Consider the following 20011-nt stretch of genomic DNA (forward strand, 5'->3'; position numbering starts at 1 on the left):
AAACTCTCACAGTTTACTTTAACAGCTTGGATATAACATTGCTTTAACTATATGCCTCATAAAATAAAGGAGGCAACTCAGTCACTTTGAGCTAAAAGCTTTACTTCAGATATTTGAGAAATGGTCATTGTTTTCTCTTTTGGACATATCGAGACATAAATATCCTATAGAGAGAAAAAAAAGTTTCTTGTTACTCTTCAGTTCACAGTGTCTTGAGGATAGACAGGTGCTGATTGTTAGGTTACTGTTAATTTATCCAATAGATATGGAAGTTGTAACTCTTACTTATGCTAATCATAATGCAACAATTGTAAGACTAAACAAAGAAATCTCCAGACCAAAGAGATGAACTATTACTATTACAAGAAGATATCAAATTGAAGTGTCAACAGGAAATAAACAGCTTCTTCCAAATTAGTTTAACTCCTGATGTTTCTTTATCTATAACAATGGTTCTTAAACTGGGGATAATTACCCCCATGGGGGTAATTTAGGTATATCGGAGAGTAATGGAGCAATTTGTAATTGCTTGTTTGTATTTTGAAGACCCAGTTTGGGACTGCTGCTGCGTAAAACAACAGACTGGTTTTTGGTTTTTTGGGGGGGGGGAGGGAGGGGCATTATATTATTTGAGACTGGGAAAAGGGGTAGTTGGGTCAAATGGTTTAAGAACCACTGATCTATAGTATGGGACTCTAGCAAAGCATTTATTAGAAGAGAATATATGTAGCTCAGGGTTGAACTGTGCGCTGGAGATGTTACCTAGCCGGGTAACAAAACGTTTGCAAGAAAAGTATCAAACTCAGAGAACCCCAAGGACTCCACAAAGCATTTATTGCAGGACTGCTTATCTCTCTGGCATCAAATGGAAAGAAAGCCATGCAAAAACAAAAAGGATATGCTGCTGAATAAACGGATGCATTTAGGACACGAGGCACAACCCATTTTGGATCTAGAATAAAGTAGTAACATGATTCATAACCAACTAGATTTAATGAATGTAAATGAAATTCTCAGAAGCTGAACTTTGTTAAACAAAAGTTTCAAAAATGACAACAAGCCAAGTTCTTTTTGCAGTTGGCTTATCACCTGCAAATGGAAGGAAAGAAAAGAATTGGTACTGTACTTCTATTGGGGACAGAAGTAGATAAGACTCAACAATGAAAGAGATGATGGAGTAATTTGTTAACAACTACTTTAGATTACCCAGCAATCTAGAAAAGACTGAAGAGTAAGGCAATGTCATTCACAAAATTTACAGAACAAATTGATAACAGAAAATGAAACCAAGAAGCAATGCTGTCAATCATTTAATCCTTCTATATTCCCTCCATGGTTTTATGAGGCCTATATTATAGTAATATTAAAGCCTGAGAAACACCTCAGCAGATGTGCAAGTTATAAATCACTATTTTGCTTAACGTGGATGCTAAAATATTAACTCTGCATCCCTAGCCAGGAGACTACAGAAACTAATACTGTTGATAATTCACCCATCTCAGTCTGGATTTATAAAAGAAGAACAAGTATCTGATAATATCCATTTGGGGATTCGTATTTTGGACATCATGGCAGATAATTTAGAACTGGCTATTGTAATCTTGTTGAATGGTGAAAAGGCCTTTAATATGGCTCAGATTGAATGTATAGAATGTGCTTTAAGAAGATAAGGGATTCCACCATGTTTTTTTCATTGAATTACATTTTGATATTTTTACCCTGTGGCTAGATCAATAAACTATATAATGGCACCTGACAAAGATGCCCCTTAACCTTTAATTTGGTTCTTGAACACTTAACTTCCTTCATTAGACAGTCTCAAGATATTAAAGTTGAGGTAGCACTTGATACTGAATATATTTAAAAGGATTGACATTCACCTTATGTTATAATTTAAAAGAGCTTTTTAATAAAATGATGTACCATTGGTATATGACACCAGCTAAATTATCTAAGATGCATAAAGTTACTTCTAGTCAATGTTAGAAATGTGAAAAACATGAAGAGACATTTTACCATTCATGGTGGACTTGTGAAAAAGAAAAAAAAGGAAACAAATATATATGATGATACAAAAATTTTTGAAGACTAATATTGAGATGAAACCAGAACTTTTCTTATCGAGACTTATGGATAGTCAATTAGAAAAGACTTATGGAAGATTGATTTTATATATGATAACTGCAGCAAGATTACTATATGCACGAAGATGGAGAAGTATTGAAATACCCCCAATGGAGAAATGGATTGTGAAGATGGCAGAATTAGCAGAGATGGCAAAACAGACCTGTTTGGTCAGGGATAAAACAATAAGTACTTTTATAAAAGACTGGAAACCTTTTATGGACTTTTTGCTGAAAATGGAAAAAAGTAAAATGGTGATTTCTGGATTTCAGGATTGAAAAAGGATTGAATAAGGGGCTGAAGGGATTATTGTAATGTTAAGGAGAGAGGAGGGATAATGAATTTGTTTATAACTGCTGTAAACAAAGGTGGGAAGTGACTCCTTTATCTTTTTCCTTTTTCTTTCTTTAACTGCACTGTTTTTTGCACTTTTTCTTTTCTCTTTTTCTCTTTTGTTTCTTTATATATTTCTATATTTGCCTTTTATTCAAGTAAAAACTATTAATAAAAATTATATATAAAAAGATAACAAATATATTGAAAGTAAATAGTTTTTATATGCCAATGATATAATTATATAGGTAACTACCAAACTTCCAGAGGTTCTACAGCAACATGATTTAGACTTTGGTTGCACTAGCAATTGGAAAAGGTCTAATTTGCTGCCTTTGGGATCTATATTACCTATAGACTTTTGCAAGAAATTAAGATTTACAGTATAATTTGTACAGACTCAATAAACCATGTGTGTTTATATTTTTCTCAAATTATATCATAATGTGTGGGATTAAATCTAAATTGTGTCTAAATGTATAGATATAATGTTGGTAGATATCACTCAACGGCAAAAACTTCCATTAAGTCCCTGGAGCAAGATTAAAGGAATCAAAATGAATATTGCATTGAGAATATTTAACCTTTTAAGAGAGATTCCGGTGCTTAATTCTTATCAGATAATTCCTTTACAGATGGGCAAATTACTGAGAAAAAGTTTATGACAGGCCAAAACCCCTTGAATACCTTTGGCTAAACTGAGGTTGCCTTATAAAGGCAATTTTAATTTACCAGATTCTCAGCTGTACCACTGGGCTTTCATTTTAACATCTTTATTCTTCTGGGACATTTTTTTTAAATAATTTTGCCTTTTGGGGGCTTCTTTGGATAGCAAGTATACAACCTCTATGAAATCTTAGTTAATTAATTTGAGGGATATTTGTTTCCAATCTTGAAACCTTTGATTCTTTGAATGTGAGATTGTATTCTGAATACGATTTACCTATAGCATCTCCTTGGCAAAATGTACAGTTGAAACATGTGCCGGCTTAACAGTGCAGTCCTTAGCAGCCTCAGAGATACCTTCAGGGTTAGGTTCCTTAAGTGATAGAAGTCAATTTTATAAGGAATTTTAAAAACAGAATGAACTCAGACTCCTCCAGAAAAGAAAATGGAATGGGGAAAAGAAAAAATCACAATAGTTCAGGCTCTCAGACTCTACCTAAATATCCAGTATGTCCGAATATACTAGATTTTTAGTGAATTCTTTATTTAAACATTGATTTCTCAGTGTTTCATTAGAAAGTTACAGTTTCTCTTTCCTCTTATAATCTATGTGTCTCAATTTTACCTTCCTCCCATTAAAGCATTTCTGATTATTATTATTTTTTTTTGCTTTGGTATTGCAGGTCAATAGTACACAAAGATGCTTGGCTTATCAGTGCTAAACAGGAACTTTTCTTGTACCAGACATTCTCAGGTGCTGTGCTCTATCTTGGTGTAACATTTGCAGTGTTTCATTTAAAAAGATCATGGAAGGCATGTAAAAACAAGTTTAATAAATGACTCGTATATTTCAGTGCTTCTATTCATTACTCACTACTAGGAAGCATTATACAACCAATTTTGTTCCTGTTGAAATTTGTCAGGCATAGACAGCCCCTGTATGTTAGGTCTTTATATGTTGTTATGTTCAACCCTTTACTGAGAGTTGAACTCCCGGGTCTTGCACATTAATGACTATTATCCTGTTAGCAGCTTGAAGGAAGCAACATCTGTAGATCCAATGAATGATACACCTTCCTTTTTTCTGTTTGCTCTCTCAGACTAGAGAGCTGAGGCCCAGACAAATTAACACCTATCTGCTCTGCAAGATAGCTTTAAAAGCTAAACATACTGCATTATAGTCATCAAAGCACAAGGCCTGGGAGTTCCAATCTCAGTAAAGGGTTGAACATACAATGTATAAGACCTAACATACAAGGGTTGCCTATGCCTGACAAGTTCCGGAAAATGGTCATACAAGACCTCCTAGTGATCAGTAGTGAATATAACCAATGTCATGGAACATTATAGATCAACACCATCCACCTTAGGGGGAAAGGTTTGAAGCTTCTAATGTGAGGTCCAGGCAAATTAACACCTATTGCTCTCTAGCCTGAGAGTGTCAACAAAGAAGAAGAGAACATGTACCACCCATAGGATCATTTGTATCTGTTGGAGAACTTAATCTTGGAATTGTTCAGCCTAACCCCAGATAGATGAGAAGTGGTTGTGGTTACCTACCGCCCAGTGTGTTTTTCTAGTAGTAGTTTCTTGGAAATATTAAATGGATTTCTAACCTAGTGAACTTTCTTAGAGTGAATTAGAAATATTTTTCTATCCTTTTCTCTCTCGCTGAATAATCAGTGAAGTAGAATCACTATCCCACTATTTTAAAATGGATTTTCTTTAAAATATGTCAGCAGGTAGACATAGAGTTCTTTCTCATGACTGAGATACGTGGCTCTTCAAAAGTCCTTGAGCCAACAGAAAACTATTCTGGCACAATATTTGCTGGCCCCAGTGATGTCCACCAGTCACTTTCCTTAATGTGGGCTGGTCTGAGGAGGTATAGTGGGCAGTAAGGACAACCTTGAGGAACCAAAGGGAGAGCTGCAACCATGACAATGGTTGGTTGTCTTGAGTCCAAGGCAGAAATGTAATTTGAGAAAGCATCTCAGACTTGACCCTCCCTAATTCTCATGAAGATAAAGGGAGGGAGGGGGGAAGTGTATTCAGACTTGCAAGATTCTTTACTATAGCCTTATAATAAAAGTAGTATTAGCATTCATAACTTTGGTTTCCTAGTCTGGCCTACTATGAAGGGCTGACAGGAGGAGGCAAGTTTTGACAGATGGCTAGATTGGTGAATTTACTAATTTGCTTTGGGTTTGCACTGGTGTTTGTGCAAGTACCTTCAAAGGAAGCTGTGTTTTGGACCTGGATTTAGAAGAATGCTAAGAGTGCCTGAACAATATTGGATAGGCATGAGGAGAGTTGCATTGTGAAGCAAATGACAAATAGCCAGCTATTTCTCTTCTGCTTCATCATGCAACACCCATGGCCATCACTGGTCAGCTGTTGTTTCAGGCTGGTTCAGGTCTTTTGAGATAGATATTGGCCTGGAGACTTGGTGAGTACAGGGGGAGAGTCACTGGAACAACTGAATTCTCCTTCTCTGTGTCAGGCAGAATGACCCTGGAAAATGGTACTCAGGGACTGGAAGGGAGGAGTACTTGCCCCACCCCAAAGTGGCCAATACATGTTAGGATAATCCCAACCACAGGGCTCATTTGACAGTGACACCAACTGAATGGTTGACAAGGTGTATCAATATGGCATAGCTGCTATGGCTTGTTGCCTGCATTAGCACAGAAAACATACTTTAACACCAACTAAGATGACTCTAAGCTGCCTTGGGTATGAGTTGGAGATGAGACCAAAGTAATTTCATGAGAACTTGGCAGAAAAAAGGTGTTGCCAGGTCATGTTCATGTCAAGATTAGTGCATGTGAGACCCTTTTATTTTTATTTTAGAAAGGTCTATTTGTATGTGCATTTGAACACTATATGCTGCCCTGGTAGTTTGTATTAAATTATTACTGGCACCCTATTCCAAGGTGAATATATATTTTTTAATCTAAGGGTAAGTAACATTGCATAAAAAGAATGTAAATCTGTATACAGTATGCACTTACCACCTAGCATTGTTCAAAATAACATGTCAATTGTGTATAATTAATTTGAATATAGATTTTGATTTGTGTGAAGCCTATGATTACACAACTTTATTTTTTACTTTTCTCTCATAGACATTTCTTCAGTATCTCCTGCTGCAGGCAGCCTCAGTGGTGGAACTGATCTCACCATCACAGGGAACTTCTTTGATGCACCTGTGAAAGTCACAGCTGCAGGTAAAAATGATAAAAATCAAATTTCATGGCACTTATCCCTCTGAAAATGGAAACATGATTAAAAACATATGTGGCATATGTTCATTTTGTTTGGAATGTGTAATAGTTGGCAAGAGGGATGTGAATGCTCTGATGTGCTTCAAATTCATGCTCCTTTTCCTTCTCCACAGGAACTCCCTGCCAAATTAAACATATTACTCCACAAAAGATAATCTGTACAACTGGAGGAGTTGACAATAATAGAACTTTCAGTGAAATTCAACCAGGTATCTTCTACATATGACCTATCCAAGGGATCAAATGAGAGATGAGGTGGGGTTGAGATTTTAGACTGGATCTCTTGACCACTTTTTGTGCTTAAAAGCAGCAATCTCAGTTCATAACAAACTGATTTAGATCACTGACATTTTGCTCAAGACTGTTTACCTACACGATTTCTCCCTGCTGAAGTTTTGAGAAACCTGAGCTGTCATAAATTGAATTGAACAATATCTTAGAGTTAATTTGCACATATGTGAGATCACCAATATTTATATTTCTTGATTTACTGATGACTACATCCTTGTTTTCCAATTTATCAGGAAACAGGGGGCTTCTTTTTGAAGTTTGGGATAGTTCAGACACTAATCTCACTGAAGCGATTCCAGGATACAGCTGGCAGATTGTTCCTAATGCCAGTTCTCCATACAATTTTCTGTCTGGGAAACAGAAACTGTTCAGGTAATAAGTGTTCTTTGATACGTCTTCTTCATACTACAAGTTGCAATAATATAATGCTGACCATTCTGCAATCTATAAATTTATATCTGCTTTACACAACTGCCATGAAAGAATATAGGAGCGATAGTGAGAGAGCTTAGAATACTCAGTTAGAGATTTCTCCTCCCAGTCCTAAATGACAACTCACAGACTTTCTAGCTGATAGTCAGGATGGGGCAATATTATTAAGCCAATTTAAGCCAAGCTGTCCTGGAATGTTCCAAAAAGTTACTTGTTACTTGCAACAAGACAGGAGGAGGGAAGAGAAGATCAACCATATACGTTCTGCTTCTCTGTCTTGTTCTCATCGAATTCCACATATTGAAGCCAAAACTTCAGGAGTTTTTCCTATTTAGCTTCCATGTGATGCAGAATAATGATTTTTAGGAGTCTGTTTCACTGAGAGCTTTCCAAGATACAGTTCTGGGAGAAGGTACAGCTGCTTTAAGAAGTTACAGACATCTCTTTGCCTCTGAATCTGAAGCACCGCACAGCCCTAATACTATAGAATTTCAAGCTAATTTTATTCTCCATTTTAATCACTGCTTTATTTGTTATCTTTTGTGATTTTTGTATTTTAATTGGCTTGGAAAGCTGTCTGCCTAAAATGTGATTTATAAAGCTTACAGATCTTACACATTTTTAAATTGATTGATTATGTGCCATCAAGTCATTTTTGACTCCTAGCTACCACATAGATCAGTGTTGTGCAAACTTGGCCACTTTAAGATGAGCGGACTTCAACTCCCAGAATTCCCCAGCCAGCATGGGAGTTGAAGTCCGCTCATCTTAAAGTGGCCAAGTTTGGACAACACTGACATAGATAGATGTTTTTAAATTAAAAATGTGCAAATATAGAATACTGTATATACTTACATCTAAGCCCATCCACAGATAAGCTGACCTTTGAATTTTTAACCAAAATATCATGAAAAATTTGCCACCCACGGATAAGCCGACCCAAATCTTTCATGGTATTTTGATTAAAAATTTGAGGGTCTGTTTATCCATGAGTATATATATAGGAATACAGATGCTTTGAAAAAGTATTATCGTATATACTCATGGATAAGCCCATCTGCAGATAAGCCAAACCCAATTTTGGGGGTGTATTTTGTCACCTATAATTCTTGGCTTACCCACAAGTATATATGGTAAATAAAACAAATCAATAGAAAGATGAGTATAATAATCGAAATGAACAAAGTGTAACACATTTTGGAATTAAATATTTAATGTTTAGGTAGGAATAATAAAATCAACATAGCTTAATTAACACAATTAACATAATTATTTTTCCAGAGGAAAAATCACAGAAAGTCAACCCTCTGTCCTTTCCTTAAAATGTTATCAATTTTTCATATTGCATGATTGCGATCAGGACCAGGAAATTGTACCATAATTTAGTTATGAAAGCACTACACACTAGTATTGTTATACAGTGAATGTTTGAATATATTACCAAGAGCTCTGGTAAATGTCACAGCTTCTTCCATACGGCACATTGCTTTCTTGGTATGGCTCAACTGTACTTTTCCTCAGGTACACAGATATCTTCAACCAAGAGACATATTTTCAAAACATTAACAGCAGTAAAGAAGATTTATTTGCCGTCAGGAGTTATTGTAATTTCTAATATTCTGGGTTGAAATAGTGAACATGCCTTTATGATTCTTTTAAAAAGGAAAGGTATTTTAATTTAAAGTAAGGATTGTTGTATGATAACTAATTCAAGTCACATCTCTTAGTCTCAACAGAGGAATCCTGTTTGGGATTTGATAGCTTAATATTTTTGTTCTGCTATCCAGTGCACGACTACGTGGCTTTTTCGTGGCACCAGAGACAAATAATTATACATTTTGGATTCAGGCAGATGGCAAAGCTTCGTTGTATCTAAGCCTGTCAGATGATCCAAGAAGAAAGGTATGACATACGACAAGTTCTGTTATCAAAAACCAACATGCTAGGAGAGTGACCTTGATTAACTGTCCATAGAATTCCACTGTTTATTGATTCAAAACAATTATTGCGTTGATAAAAGTAAGGCGATCCCTTTTAATTTTCTTTATATCCTCCTCTAAAATACTTTATAGTAGTTAAAGATGGTCAGATTAAGATTCAATCCACAGATAAAACAGCTTCTACTCTCTTTCCTCCCCACCTCTGCATTTTACACACATACTGAACGCTCCATCCATCCATCCATCCATCCATCCATCCATCCATCCATCCATCTTTCTGGAATTTGAACTTTGGCCAGACCTAAAGCCAAAGATTCGGTTGAAATGGAAAGATATATATTTACCCTCTGTGTTAATTAACCACGGGCCTTTCCAAACACAGCTACTTAAAATCATTTGGATCACTTCAGGAGATATGGAAGATAAATCTGAAACAAAAATCAAGCCGTTTACCTGAGCTCTAAAAAAATTCATAATTTATATGAAAGATGGGTAAAGTGGGAAAAAACCATGAGCTTAAAACTTTTGATAGGTTTTAATCTAAAGAGAACGGCAAAATTATTTTATGTCTGGAGACCAAGCTATATTTATTTCTCTTTATAGTATATCGCCATTTCTTAAGATGAGGCACCCTTTTATGGAATGGAAGTTTTGGCAGGCTTGGGTTCTCCCTGAATATAAATTGATTGCAATTATGTTACAAATACTATACGGGATGCAGAGCACATCTATTTTAAATGTTTGCAGTGATTTACATTCACTATCTCAATGATTGTCTAAAATAGACTGCTATCATTCCAATTCTCATTGCAGATTGGGAGTTGGGTATGGCCCAGGACTTAAGACAAAGGCAGCATCTCTAATTTACTCTAGAGGAATCTTGATTCAAGTGAGTTTTAAACCAGTGTTGACTCACATGGTACTTTAGTGCCTTGAGAGTGAGATTGTCAGGAACTAGCATTAATAGACAGATATTTATGTATCAATGGCTAGCTGCTGATTTGTACATGGGAGAAGGAGTAATCACTTCTCCAATGTATCTTTTCCCATTTTGTCCATACGTGCCTAATGGAATTCCACAACGCATATTTCAAAAGATCCAGCTTTATTACTATTTTAAGATGTTCCTTGGAGGGGAAATCACACCTTCAGTACAACAATCCTTTCTTTACCAAATTATGGCAAGTCTCTAGTTTTGTTGTGCTTTTTCATTAAAACAACTTCCTTGTTGTTAAGGAAATAAATGTTCTCAGTGGAGTAGGTTTACTTAGGTGATGCTCTTTCATTTCCAGCTGATTGTCTTGTAATTGTCCAAATGCCTTTTTCAGTCATCAGTCAAACTAATTTGTTGGTAAAGCAAATTCACTTTTATTCAGGATTGGTAGGGGTGAAGGTGGTCTCATCAAAGGTAAATTATAAGGTCTCTTGGATCTTTAAGGCAGGCTGGTATGTTGTTTTCCTCTCACTTCTCCCTTGCCTTTCCAGGGGCCTGCAGGTGGTTATTCAGAGAAGAGCGAGGGATGTTCCTCTATATTAACGGCTTTTGCAAATAGGGGTGGCTGAATGCCTGCTCCGTTTTTTGGGTGTTATTGTTTGCTGGCTTGATTGGTTATCAAGGGAGGGGTCCTCTTGGGGCTCAGTCTTTGTGTTACCAGGAGTAGTGAAGCGGACAGAGTGTTTCTTTGTTGGCCTTTCTTCTGATGCTGGTTTTGGCATGGAAGGGTTGGCCATACTGTAGAAAACCTCCTCATCAGAATAACGTGTTTGTCTTTTGTCTTTTTTCCTAAGAGCAGAACTAGCAGGCTTGGCACATTTTTTGTTAGCTCTTTGCTTCTTCAACTTGGCTTTCAGAAAACCTGAGCGCGTACGGTTGTAATGTTTCTTCTTTCTTGGTCTTCCTACCTTCAAGGGCTTCTTATGATAGATGTTGCTCCTGTAGGAAGTCATTGTATGCTTGGCCTTTTGGGCCGAGAGCACATTGTCCCTCATTCTTTGGTCCAAATATCGGGACATGGGCATGCGCTTCTTTCGATAGCCACTCCTTGCAAATTTCATTATGTGTCTGGTTCGCCCCTTCCTACCTCGCCTAGAATTATGCTTCCTTCGTCTACTCAGGAACTTTCGGTATTTCCTCCGAGGCATCCTCCTCTTCCTCTGGAAGTAGGCCTTCCTACTTCTGTGGACAGCAGCCATAACTTTGCTGTTTTTTTACCCCTCCCGTTCAGCTTACCTGCCCCACTACAAATGATAGTGATCTCATTCTAGCTGTGCTCTTATATAGTGGGAGGCATTCAAATGAGGGATTGGCTCTAAGTGTTGTGATTGGCTGGGTAGAACAATAGATCAGGAAGTTACTTAATAATGCTTGACTGTGAGATACTTATATGAAATGATGAGAGTGAGTCTCATCATCTAGTTCAGTGTTGTAAGGGGGAAATATTCCAAATAATACATATTTGAACTGATAAAAGACTTCATTTGAATATTGGGATTCTAGCCATACTTGGAACTCAGATTTGCTGCAAAATATCAGGACCATTTTTGACCCAAAACAGAAAATGTTGATTGCTAGTTTGCTTAACATCCTATCAATTTTTCATTAATTCCATCTTTTTTTAAACTCTGAAATGCATAACTGAGTCTGTACAGACTACTTTCCATGCTTTGAGAAAGTATATGAAATAATCAGTTGCACTTTGCAGAATCTTTTAGGGCATGTGTAAATAAATGTGTAATGCATAACTATCATGGGGATCTTAAAGGAGCACTCAGTCCTATTTTTCTAGCACTCTTTTCCACCGTACCAACTACATGCCTTTGGGAAATCTACAGCCAGAACATAAGAACAAGAGAATCTTTCTATTTCCCCAATTGCTCTGCTTCTGGGGATGATCTCCAACACTACCACAAGTATTATTAGACAGAGCAAATCATTTCTTTCTATCCAGTTCCTCTATGTCTTACTTAGTTTTCCTAAATGAAATCCTAAATGATGTTTTCCTCCCTCCCTCCCTCCCTCTCTGTCTCTCTCTCTATGATCACTTGGGCTGCCTTCCTTATTCCACATGTCTTTTTAGCTCCATAACTCCCTGTTTAAGAATAAAATTCTGTTGTATTTCACTGATAGTTGCAACATATTTTTGTATAAAAGCATTACAATACTGGCAATTTTATTGTACATCATCTTCCTTATTTTTCTTAATGTTTCCTGGACTTTGTTTGTTTGTTAGTTCATGTATTTATGTTACAGTACTTATAACCTTCTCCAGTCTCAAAGAACTGAGGGTAGCATATATCATCATTATCAACAACAGCAACAATCTCCAGAAATAACAATAAATAAGTAAATCAGATCAATGTGAAAACCAACACATAATCACAAAAAGAAAAGATAAATTTCAAATAAAGCCCATGATAGATGTCACAGTTACCTGGAACCAAAAGGACATTGAAATAAAACAGTTTTATTCTGTTACTGGAATTGCAGTAAGATGGAGCTATCCCTAGTTCTTGGGGAAATATTCCATAAGCTAATACAGAGAAGGCTAGCCTACTCACTCATGCCCTGAAGCCCTCAAAAATGTCCTTTTTCACAATAAGTGCAATGTTTTCATTTAGTTATCCACCACAATGATTACTTACTTTGTCAGTTACCACTAGCTCAGACCATTAGCATACTGTATATACTGTATTTGCAAAGTTTAGCTTCTAACCCCCGTATCTATCACTGCAGACCTGCTTATATTGAAATGAATTTGCTATTTTAATATCCATCTCCCAATTTGGAAATGCAATTGTGAATTTTTTTCTGTTACTTTTTTGCTTTTATCACATAGGAATATCTACAGGGGAGTCAAAAAGAGTCAACTGGTGGTTGTATCTGCATGATTGAAACAACATCTCTGCCACCATCTTGACTTTTTGATTGTCTGTGCGTGCCCTTGCTACCACAATAATAGTTTGGTGTTATCAGCAAATGTGGCCAGTTCAGTGATGACCCGAACTCCATGTCACCGACAAATATATTAACAACCTTCACCCCAATATATATCCTTGAAAACCTCATTCTTCATACTCCTACATTGTAAGGACTGCCCATTTATTTTTATTGTTTGCTTTAGCCACTTGGGGGGAAGTTTCTTATTCTATGACTGCTGAGTCTTTTCAGAAGACCTGGTTTTTGAAAATCCAAGAAAATTGGATTTTAAGCATATCACCTCTATCCCGCAAGAGTAAGTGTGGCGTAACTTAGTATAGCAGAATTCATACTGATTCTTCTTCAGTAAGGCTTATCTTTCTATATACTGAGTGTTTTATCTTCAGTAACACTTTCTGGGAAATTTATCCAGATGTTAACTTACTGGCCTGTAATTTCCCTAGTTCTTTTTTTAAATTGTGCATTCCTTTCCTACAGAGGCTAATTTTACTGACTTATTACACATCTTTGATTAGAAAGTCAACAGTTCACCTTCAATTTGCCAAGATCTAGAACTTCTTAGCATCTCCCAACAATATTCAGACGCAAGTATTTTCTGTATAGCTTATATAGCAATGTCAGATAAAATAATAATCCATTCTATTGTTAGTTGGCAGCTTTCTATTTGCATGTAGTCATATGCATCTGCAGCAAAAGGAATTGTATCAAAGCAACATATGCATGGTAAAGTCATGACGCAAACCCTGCCCTTATGTACTTGTCTCCTGACATCTAGCACAATACATTAGTTGCACTTTTTGCATCATGATTTCATGGCACAAGTTTTGTCATTCCCCTTCAACCCCCCCCCCCCCCCAGTAGACACTAAGTATGTAGGATGTGCCTTGTATTTTCATTAAACTTTACCCAGATACTTTTTGTCAATCTTTCCATGTTTTTCTGGAAGGCAGTTCAGCTAAGAATAACAGTAAGAACCTTACAGGACTGCCAGAATAAAGACTGAGTTAATATTGATGTTCATGTGTACCTTCAAAGGACAGTTATTTGCTTCCTTCATTAATTAGGTTAAAATGAATTGCTTATCCAATTTCAAATCTCCACTTTGCCATAAACTCACAAGGGAAACTTTGAAATGCCAATCTTGAAAGTGTTATCTCATAAAGATCAAGAATACCACCCAAATAATTGGGCATAACGATTCATTTTGGTATGACAGACTAACTACTTTTAAGCATACTTACAAGAAATCAAGCAATGTTCTTGTGGTTTCAAAAAGCACTTTACTGGAAAAAGAATACATTGGTGATGTCAGTGTGGTATAAACATTTTTAAAAGGAAGAAATAATTAGTAACTTTCAAGTTGAACTCAAAGAGAAGCTAAAAGTGAATATTCTAAGTAATATTTAGTTAATTAGGTGACAGAACCTGGGTTTGATTTCTGGTTACTGTATGGACAAATGCTATCCATCTTGACCTTCCTTTAACAATACTCCTAGCTGTTCTAAGGACATTCCAGTAATCTCTTTGAACCTGTCCATTCACCTTATTTGTTGTCATCCCCTTATGTTTTCCTCAATATTGTCAAGCAAAATAATTTTTTCTAGTCCATCATCTGCTCACTTTACATGCCACAATTCATTATATTCATTATATGAATTTCTACTTGCTGATCATTGCCCTAAGAGTAGTCAGCTGTTATTTAATCCAGGATTGTTTATGCTATCCATAGTATCCATCTCCAGATTCTTAATTTGAAGGCATTACTCTCTGTTCCAGTCTTTTTCAGCTAATCCAGCTATATAATTACAACTGGAAAGATCATTGCTTAATTCTGATCTTTACTGTCACTAAATGTCCTTATCCTTCATGACTTAATCCACATTTGTCATCGCCTTTGTTCATAGATCAATTTATTATTTATTTTTCCAGCATGCTGACCATCTTTAGTTATTCCTGAATCCAAGAAAATCTTCACTTCTTTGGCATCAACTATAAATTTAGTAAGCATGCAGATTGTTTTGACCCCAGGACTGGCAGTGCTTATCTAGGTTAAGTTTGTGTTAAATCAGTCAGGCTTCCCTTAAACACATATATTCAATATAAGTTTGTATGAATGCAAACAGATTCACTCAGCAGACTGCATCCAAAGAAGCAGACAAAAGAGAGGAAAACTGAAGACCAGACAAATCATTGCAAGAGAAGTCTTTGTAGCTTGAAATTTGAAGGCAGGGTCTTTCATGGACTAATGTTGTTTCAGTGACTTTGAGCCCAAGTAATTCCTGGAATAGCAATAGCCTCTGACTCTGTCCTGGCACAGCTGGCTTTGGTCAGATCTAGCATCCTTCATCAGATTACTCTTTTGGTATAGCCAAATGCTCCTTTGTTTCTCCAAGGCAAGAATGGTGGATCTTGTTGTTCACTTAGCATCATTGCTGGGTCTTAGCTGCATAGGGTCTTTTCTTTCAGAAGCTTCTTCCTGGCCATGACATCATTCCCTTCCCAAAATTGAGGAAAAACCAGTTTGCTTGGGCCAGTGTTGGTGAAATTTGACCACCAATTTCATGGCACGGTCTATAATTCCATGGCAGGGCCATCCACCAGTAAATACCCTATCCAATCTCTCAGGCATTCTAACCTACCCTGGCATTAGTGGGAAATCAAGATGTGAGCATTTTTGTATTCCTCCTATCTACCTGCAAGGGATGTGATTGTACTGTAGCCGTATGAGCAAAGTGATGAAGAGGGTCAAGGACCAACACAGACTGATGGGATATTAAGTGCATAATAAAAGAAGAAGCTGTAACATGTAAGCCATCAGGTTGATATCATCAGGTCTGGGATCCTGCTGTGGTCCTTTAGAAGCAGTGCTTGATAGGTAACTAGAACAGACCATTCTTTCACATTCTTTCCCTCTTGCCATTTGTGTCAGCCAAGGATTTATAGGTTTCCTTGACCTGTTAAGTTGCTCTTTCACTCTTTCAGTAGAGTGAAACTTTTCTCAGTCTGGAAGCTTATGTCTGTCTGTCTGTCTGTCTGTCTGTCTGTCTGTCTGTCTTATTAGATTGGTATTTTTGTTTATTCATGATAAATATGGCTCATGCCTGTTTTCTGTTCTCTAAGCTGTTACAGAAAAGTTGAATGGTGGAGGTGTGATGAGAAGTAATTCCAGGCATGCAAGGAATATTGCAATTTCAATTAGAAGATTTTCTAAACTGTTCGTTAAAGAAGAAATACTAGATGAAAAATGTCCCTTTTAATTTTTATGTCCCAATTTGAATACACCTTCTTGTCTTCTGCACATTGAAGCTGGTTTTATATAAACTATTTCCTGGTATCTCATTGTTCATTATGAAAGATATGTGAAATAGGTGTTATAATAACTTCAGACTTATGGCTTTAATTGATTACAATTTAAACCCATATTCTAAATGATCTCTGAATACATCTCTGTTGAATATATGAACAACAGATTTATGAAGATAATGCAAAAGCTTTTATTTGCAGTCATAAAAAAAGCTATCAGTTAACATCAGTTTCCTTAAAGCAGAAAGTTAAAGAATTATTAATCTTTTATATCCCATTCATTTCCAGAACAATATAGAACCCTTGTTTATTCTAAACATGGACTTAGCTTTCATTACATTGTAACAAGCAACAATACTGGGAAAGGAGAGAGAAATCCAGTAATAATGGTTTTGAGACTTTAACAAATTAAACATTATTTCTTCTGCTGGTGGGAGAGTATATACAGAGTCTAATCCACTAATCAACAGATTTTAAAAATTCTATTCTAAATTGTACAGTTCCAATTTCTCAATGGATGATAAGACAGAGACTTTTCTACAGAATAGGTAACTTGCACAGCTACTGCAGGTTCAGATTGGTAAGCACCTCTTGCTCTTCAATAAATGATGGCTATAGCTAAATCATCAAACAGTTTGGATTTTTCTTAGGTTTCTTTTCAGGACACAGGACAGATCTATTATCTTGCTGTTTTAGGCCTCAGAATCATTACATTTTTTGTACTAATTCAATGAAATAATAATCCCCCGTATTCTCATACCAACTATTTTTCTTTCATGTAATTGTCCCCCACCAAGAATTTCTGCAGATTAATTTGACTTGTGAGTGAATTGAGTCATTTGATGTTCAGAGCTAACCCTTGTGATTCTTACTTATCACTGTTTGTTTGCTGGTGCTTAACTCTCTGTTTCTCTGGCTACAACAATCACTTGTTTCTTGGCCCATTTGATTTATTCAATTTAAGAATGCTTCTTGAGGAGAATGTTGGGTTCTAAATGCACCACCAGCTCTTTTTGGTGCCTCTTATGAATGCTGGTAGAAAAACACCCCGTGTGGAGCTTCTGACTTTGAAACCAATGTCTGTGGTAGTCAACCAGGAAATGTAGAAATGTTGATATTGCTACTTCAGATATGAAGTAAATAGTAGCTACTGGCCAGTTTCAATTCTATTTGAATCCATTTAATACAGAGTCTCTAATCATGAATTAACCTTGTAACGGTCACCAGGGCCTATAATTTGAAAAAGTCATTTTATTTTCCCTTGCTTTTTGAATCAAATATTCTAGATTGTGCCCACCCTTAATTTCATGTGTTTGGTCTTATTCAAACTGGGTCTAAACCCTGAGAACCTAGAGAATAGCTGCTATGTGAGATTTTTGCTTTTAAAAAGAAGTTTCTGTGACTAGTTTAGAAGAGAAGATTTGCATTTGCCTTTCTTTGTAAACAGTAATTATATTAGTTCTTTTTCTTTGGCTTTTCATTTCTAACTCTTTTCCATTTTGCGCCCATTTTCACTTGCATCTGAATTTATTGAGTTAAAGAGACCCTCATTCTGAATCGGCCTACTCTATGGCCTCTTCAGTTTGGAAAGCTCTGATGAATAAATAGCATTGATAAAAGGTAGCCAAATACATACATTTCTACTCTGACTCTTTTACTGCTTTCATTTTTTGGGCAACAGGTGGAAGTTGTATCAATTCCTACTGGCACTTCTGATTGGTCAGCCCTTTGGGAGGAAGATTGGGCCTATCCTAGGAAGCCCAAATCAGAGAAATATGAGCTTACTGGTGGTACAATGTACTATTTGGAAGCCGTGTATGATGGGAGATCCCCAAACAATGGAATTAGGGTGGGAGTTCAGATGCATAATACCTGGCTGAACCCAGATGTGGTCAGTACTTATCGCAGAGAAAGCTACAAAATACAAGTCAGTGCTGTCCAGCTTCCAGAGATACAGGTAAATTCTAGAACATAATCTGAGTTTGACATTTTTGAGTGCTTCTTCCGCACAGCTTTCTCTATAACAGTTGTCAACTGAATTGATGGGAAAAACTAACTAATGTCGTTTCTTGAATTCTGTTTGCTAGTTGCACTTCTTGATTTGTGAGTCAAGTTGCCTTTTATCCCTCAAGATAAATTTATGGCCCCAATTACTCAGTGGATTGAAGTCCTGCTGTTTCAATGAGTTGCATACAGTCTAGATCATGTATGGATGATTACAATGAAAAATGATGTGTGTGTGTATAAAACAACAGTTTCTATATACCATATCTCACAATAGATCTAAATATCTATATCTATTCCATATATCATATCTCACAACAATCTAGATATCATATACAGTATACAGTATGTAAGAAGCCCTTACAGATATATTTTTGTCATTGTTGTATTACTTCCTTTTTTCCTTTTCTGTTTTATAAAAATGTTTTTTTTTAAAAAAAGTCAGGATCCTTTATTATAATTATAATAGTAATAGGTTTTAATTGATATTATAATTAAAATAGGATCAAGTTTTCACAAATAGCAATAGAGAGGCTTGTATTATCTTGGCATGTTAGTGTATTCGTAAACTCTAGACTATTAAAGTTTCTACCTAATGTGTAGAATGTGTTTGTTTTTAAGGTGCCACCAGACTATCTTTTTCTGCTTGACTGTATCCTGTTGGTCAATCTGGCCCTGCTCAGATTTCTTCACCCTCTAACAAATTCACCATCTGCTGGGCATTGGATCATTCTTAAAAGTTGGGAAATAGATTGATCCAAAAGGCTGTTCCCTTTTATCCCTGTGAAAGGATGCAAGACAGCCTGACTTATGATTACCTGATCACACCAACTAATGGTTTTATAGATGCTTTGATATTGGAATCATTAGGAAATAGTGAACAACAATTTCAGTGACTCTCAAACACTTCATAGGATGACTTCATCAGTTCCTTAACCCTCCCCTCCTTAAAACTATTTGCAGAAATTTAACTGCTTGCAAAATGATTCTGAATGTATAATGATTCCTTAATTGGGTGCAAACCATATATTAAACTGGGACTCAAGATTATCAAATTCAAAACTCTTTTTACTACATATTACATTCACTATGTGGTTAAGGAGAGCACAAAGAATCCCAAGTTGCTAAAAAGTACTGTTTTTATTTTTTTTCTTAATTCAGGAGAAATAAATATTCTTCGTAAGCTACTCTTAATCTTTCTGCTTTATAGATGCTGATACTGTCTGGCAGAGGATGGTTCAGTCTTGCCTGGGACAACGTGACCAGCAATCTCATGTCAACAAATGTTACTGCTGAACAAGTATAGAATTCTTCTGGATATAAAATAACGAGAAATAATTATGATATGTAGAATTTGGGGGGTAGTGTTGATTGGTACAACAGGAGGTTCAACATTTAAAATTGTTGTATAGGAACTTTATAAGTAGAGGTCACACATTAGGAAAAGTTAAGAAAATATCCCAACATAAAAGTTGATTAGAGTGACAAATGTGTGTGAAATCTGTAATGACATTTTGTAGCTGAGTTAAGGTACCACAGAAGCGTGATATTTAAGGAGTAAGGAACTCCTTGAGAAATGGATTTGAAATGTCATTTATTCAAATATTTAAGTCAGAGGAGGAATGATAATACAAGCTAAATTACTAAATCCTCTCAATCATTGTAAAAGATTTCAAAAATGTTAATTGTATTAA

The 20011-nt window shown here is 36.1% G+C and overlaps 1 protein-coding gene across 1 annotated transcript in view; it reads left to right on the top strand.

Moving 5' to 3' along the window:
- PKHD1 (PKHD1 ciliary IPT domain containing fibrocystin/polyductin) overlaps positions 1 to 20011 on the top strand; it is a 276749-nt gene that overhangs the window by 13321 nt on the left and 243417 nt on the right. The window contains exons 10-16 of the mRNA XM_088149932.1: positions 3807 to 3877; positions 6252 to 6353; positions 6524 to 6619; positions 6935 to 7073; positions 8921 to 9035; positions 17995 to 18270; positions 19528 to 19617. Coding sequence (XP_088006058.1) covers positions 3807 to 3877; positions 6252 to 6353; positions 6524 to 6619; positions 6935 to 7073; positions 8921 to 9035; positions 17995 to 18270; positions 19528 to 19617 — 889 coding nt within the window. The remainder of the gene's footprint in view (positions 1 to 3806; positions 3878 to 6251; positions 6354 to 6523; positions 6620 to 6934; positions 7074 to 8920; positions 9036 to 17994; positions 18271 to 19527; positions 19618 to 20011) is intronic.

The sequence above is a fragment of the Python bivittatus genome, unplaced genomic scaffold (assembly GCF_059951505.1).
Source record: "Python bivittatus isolate LINGU-HERP-01145 unplaced genomic scaffold, Pbiv_v1 ctg000020_np1212, whole genome shotgun sequence".
In the NCBI taxonomy this organism is placed as follows: domain Eukaryota; kingdom Metazoa; phylum Chordata; class Lepidosauria; order Squamata; family Pythonidae; genus Python; species Python bivittatus.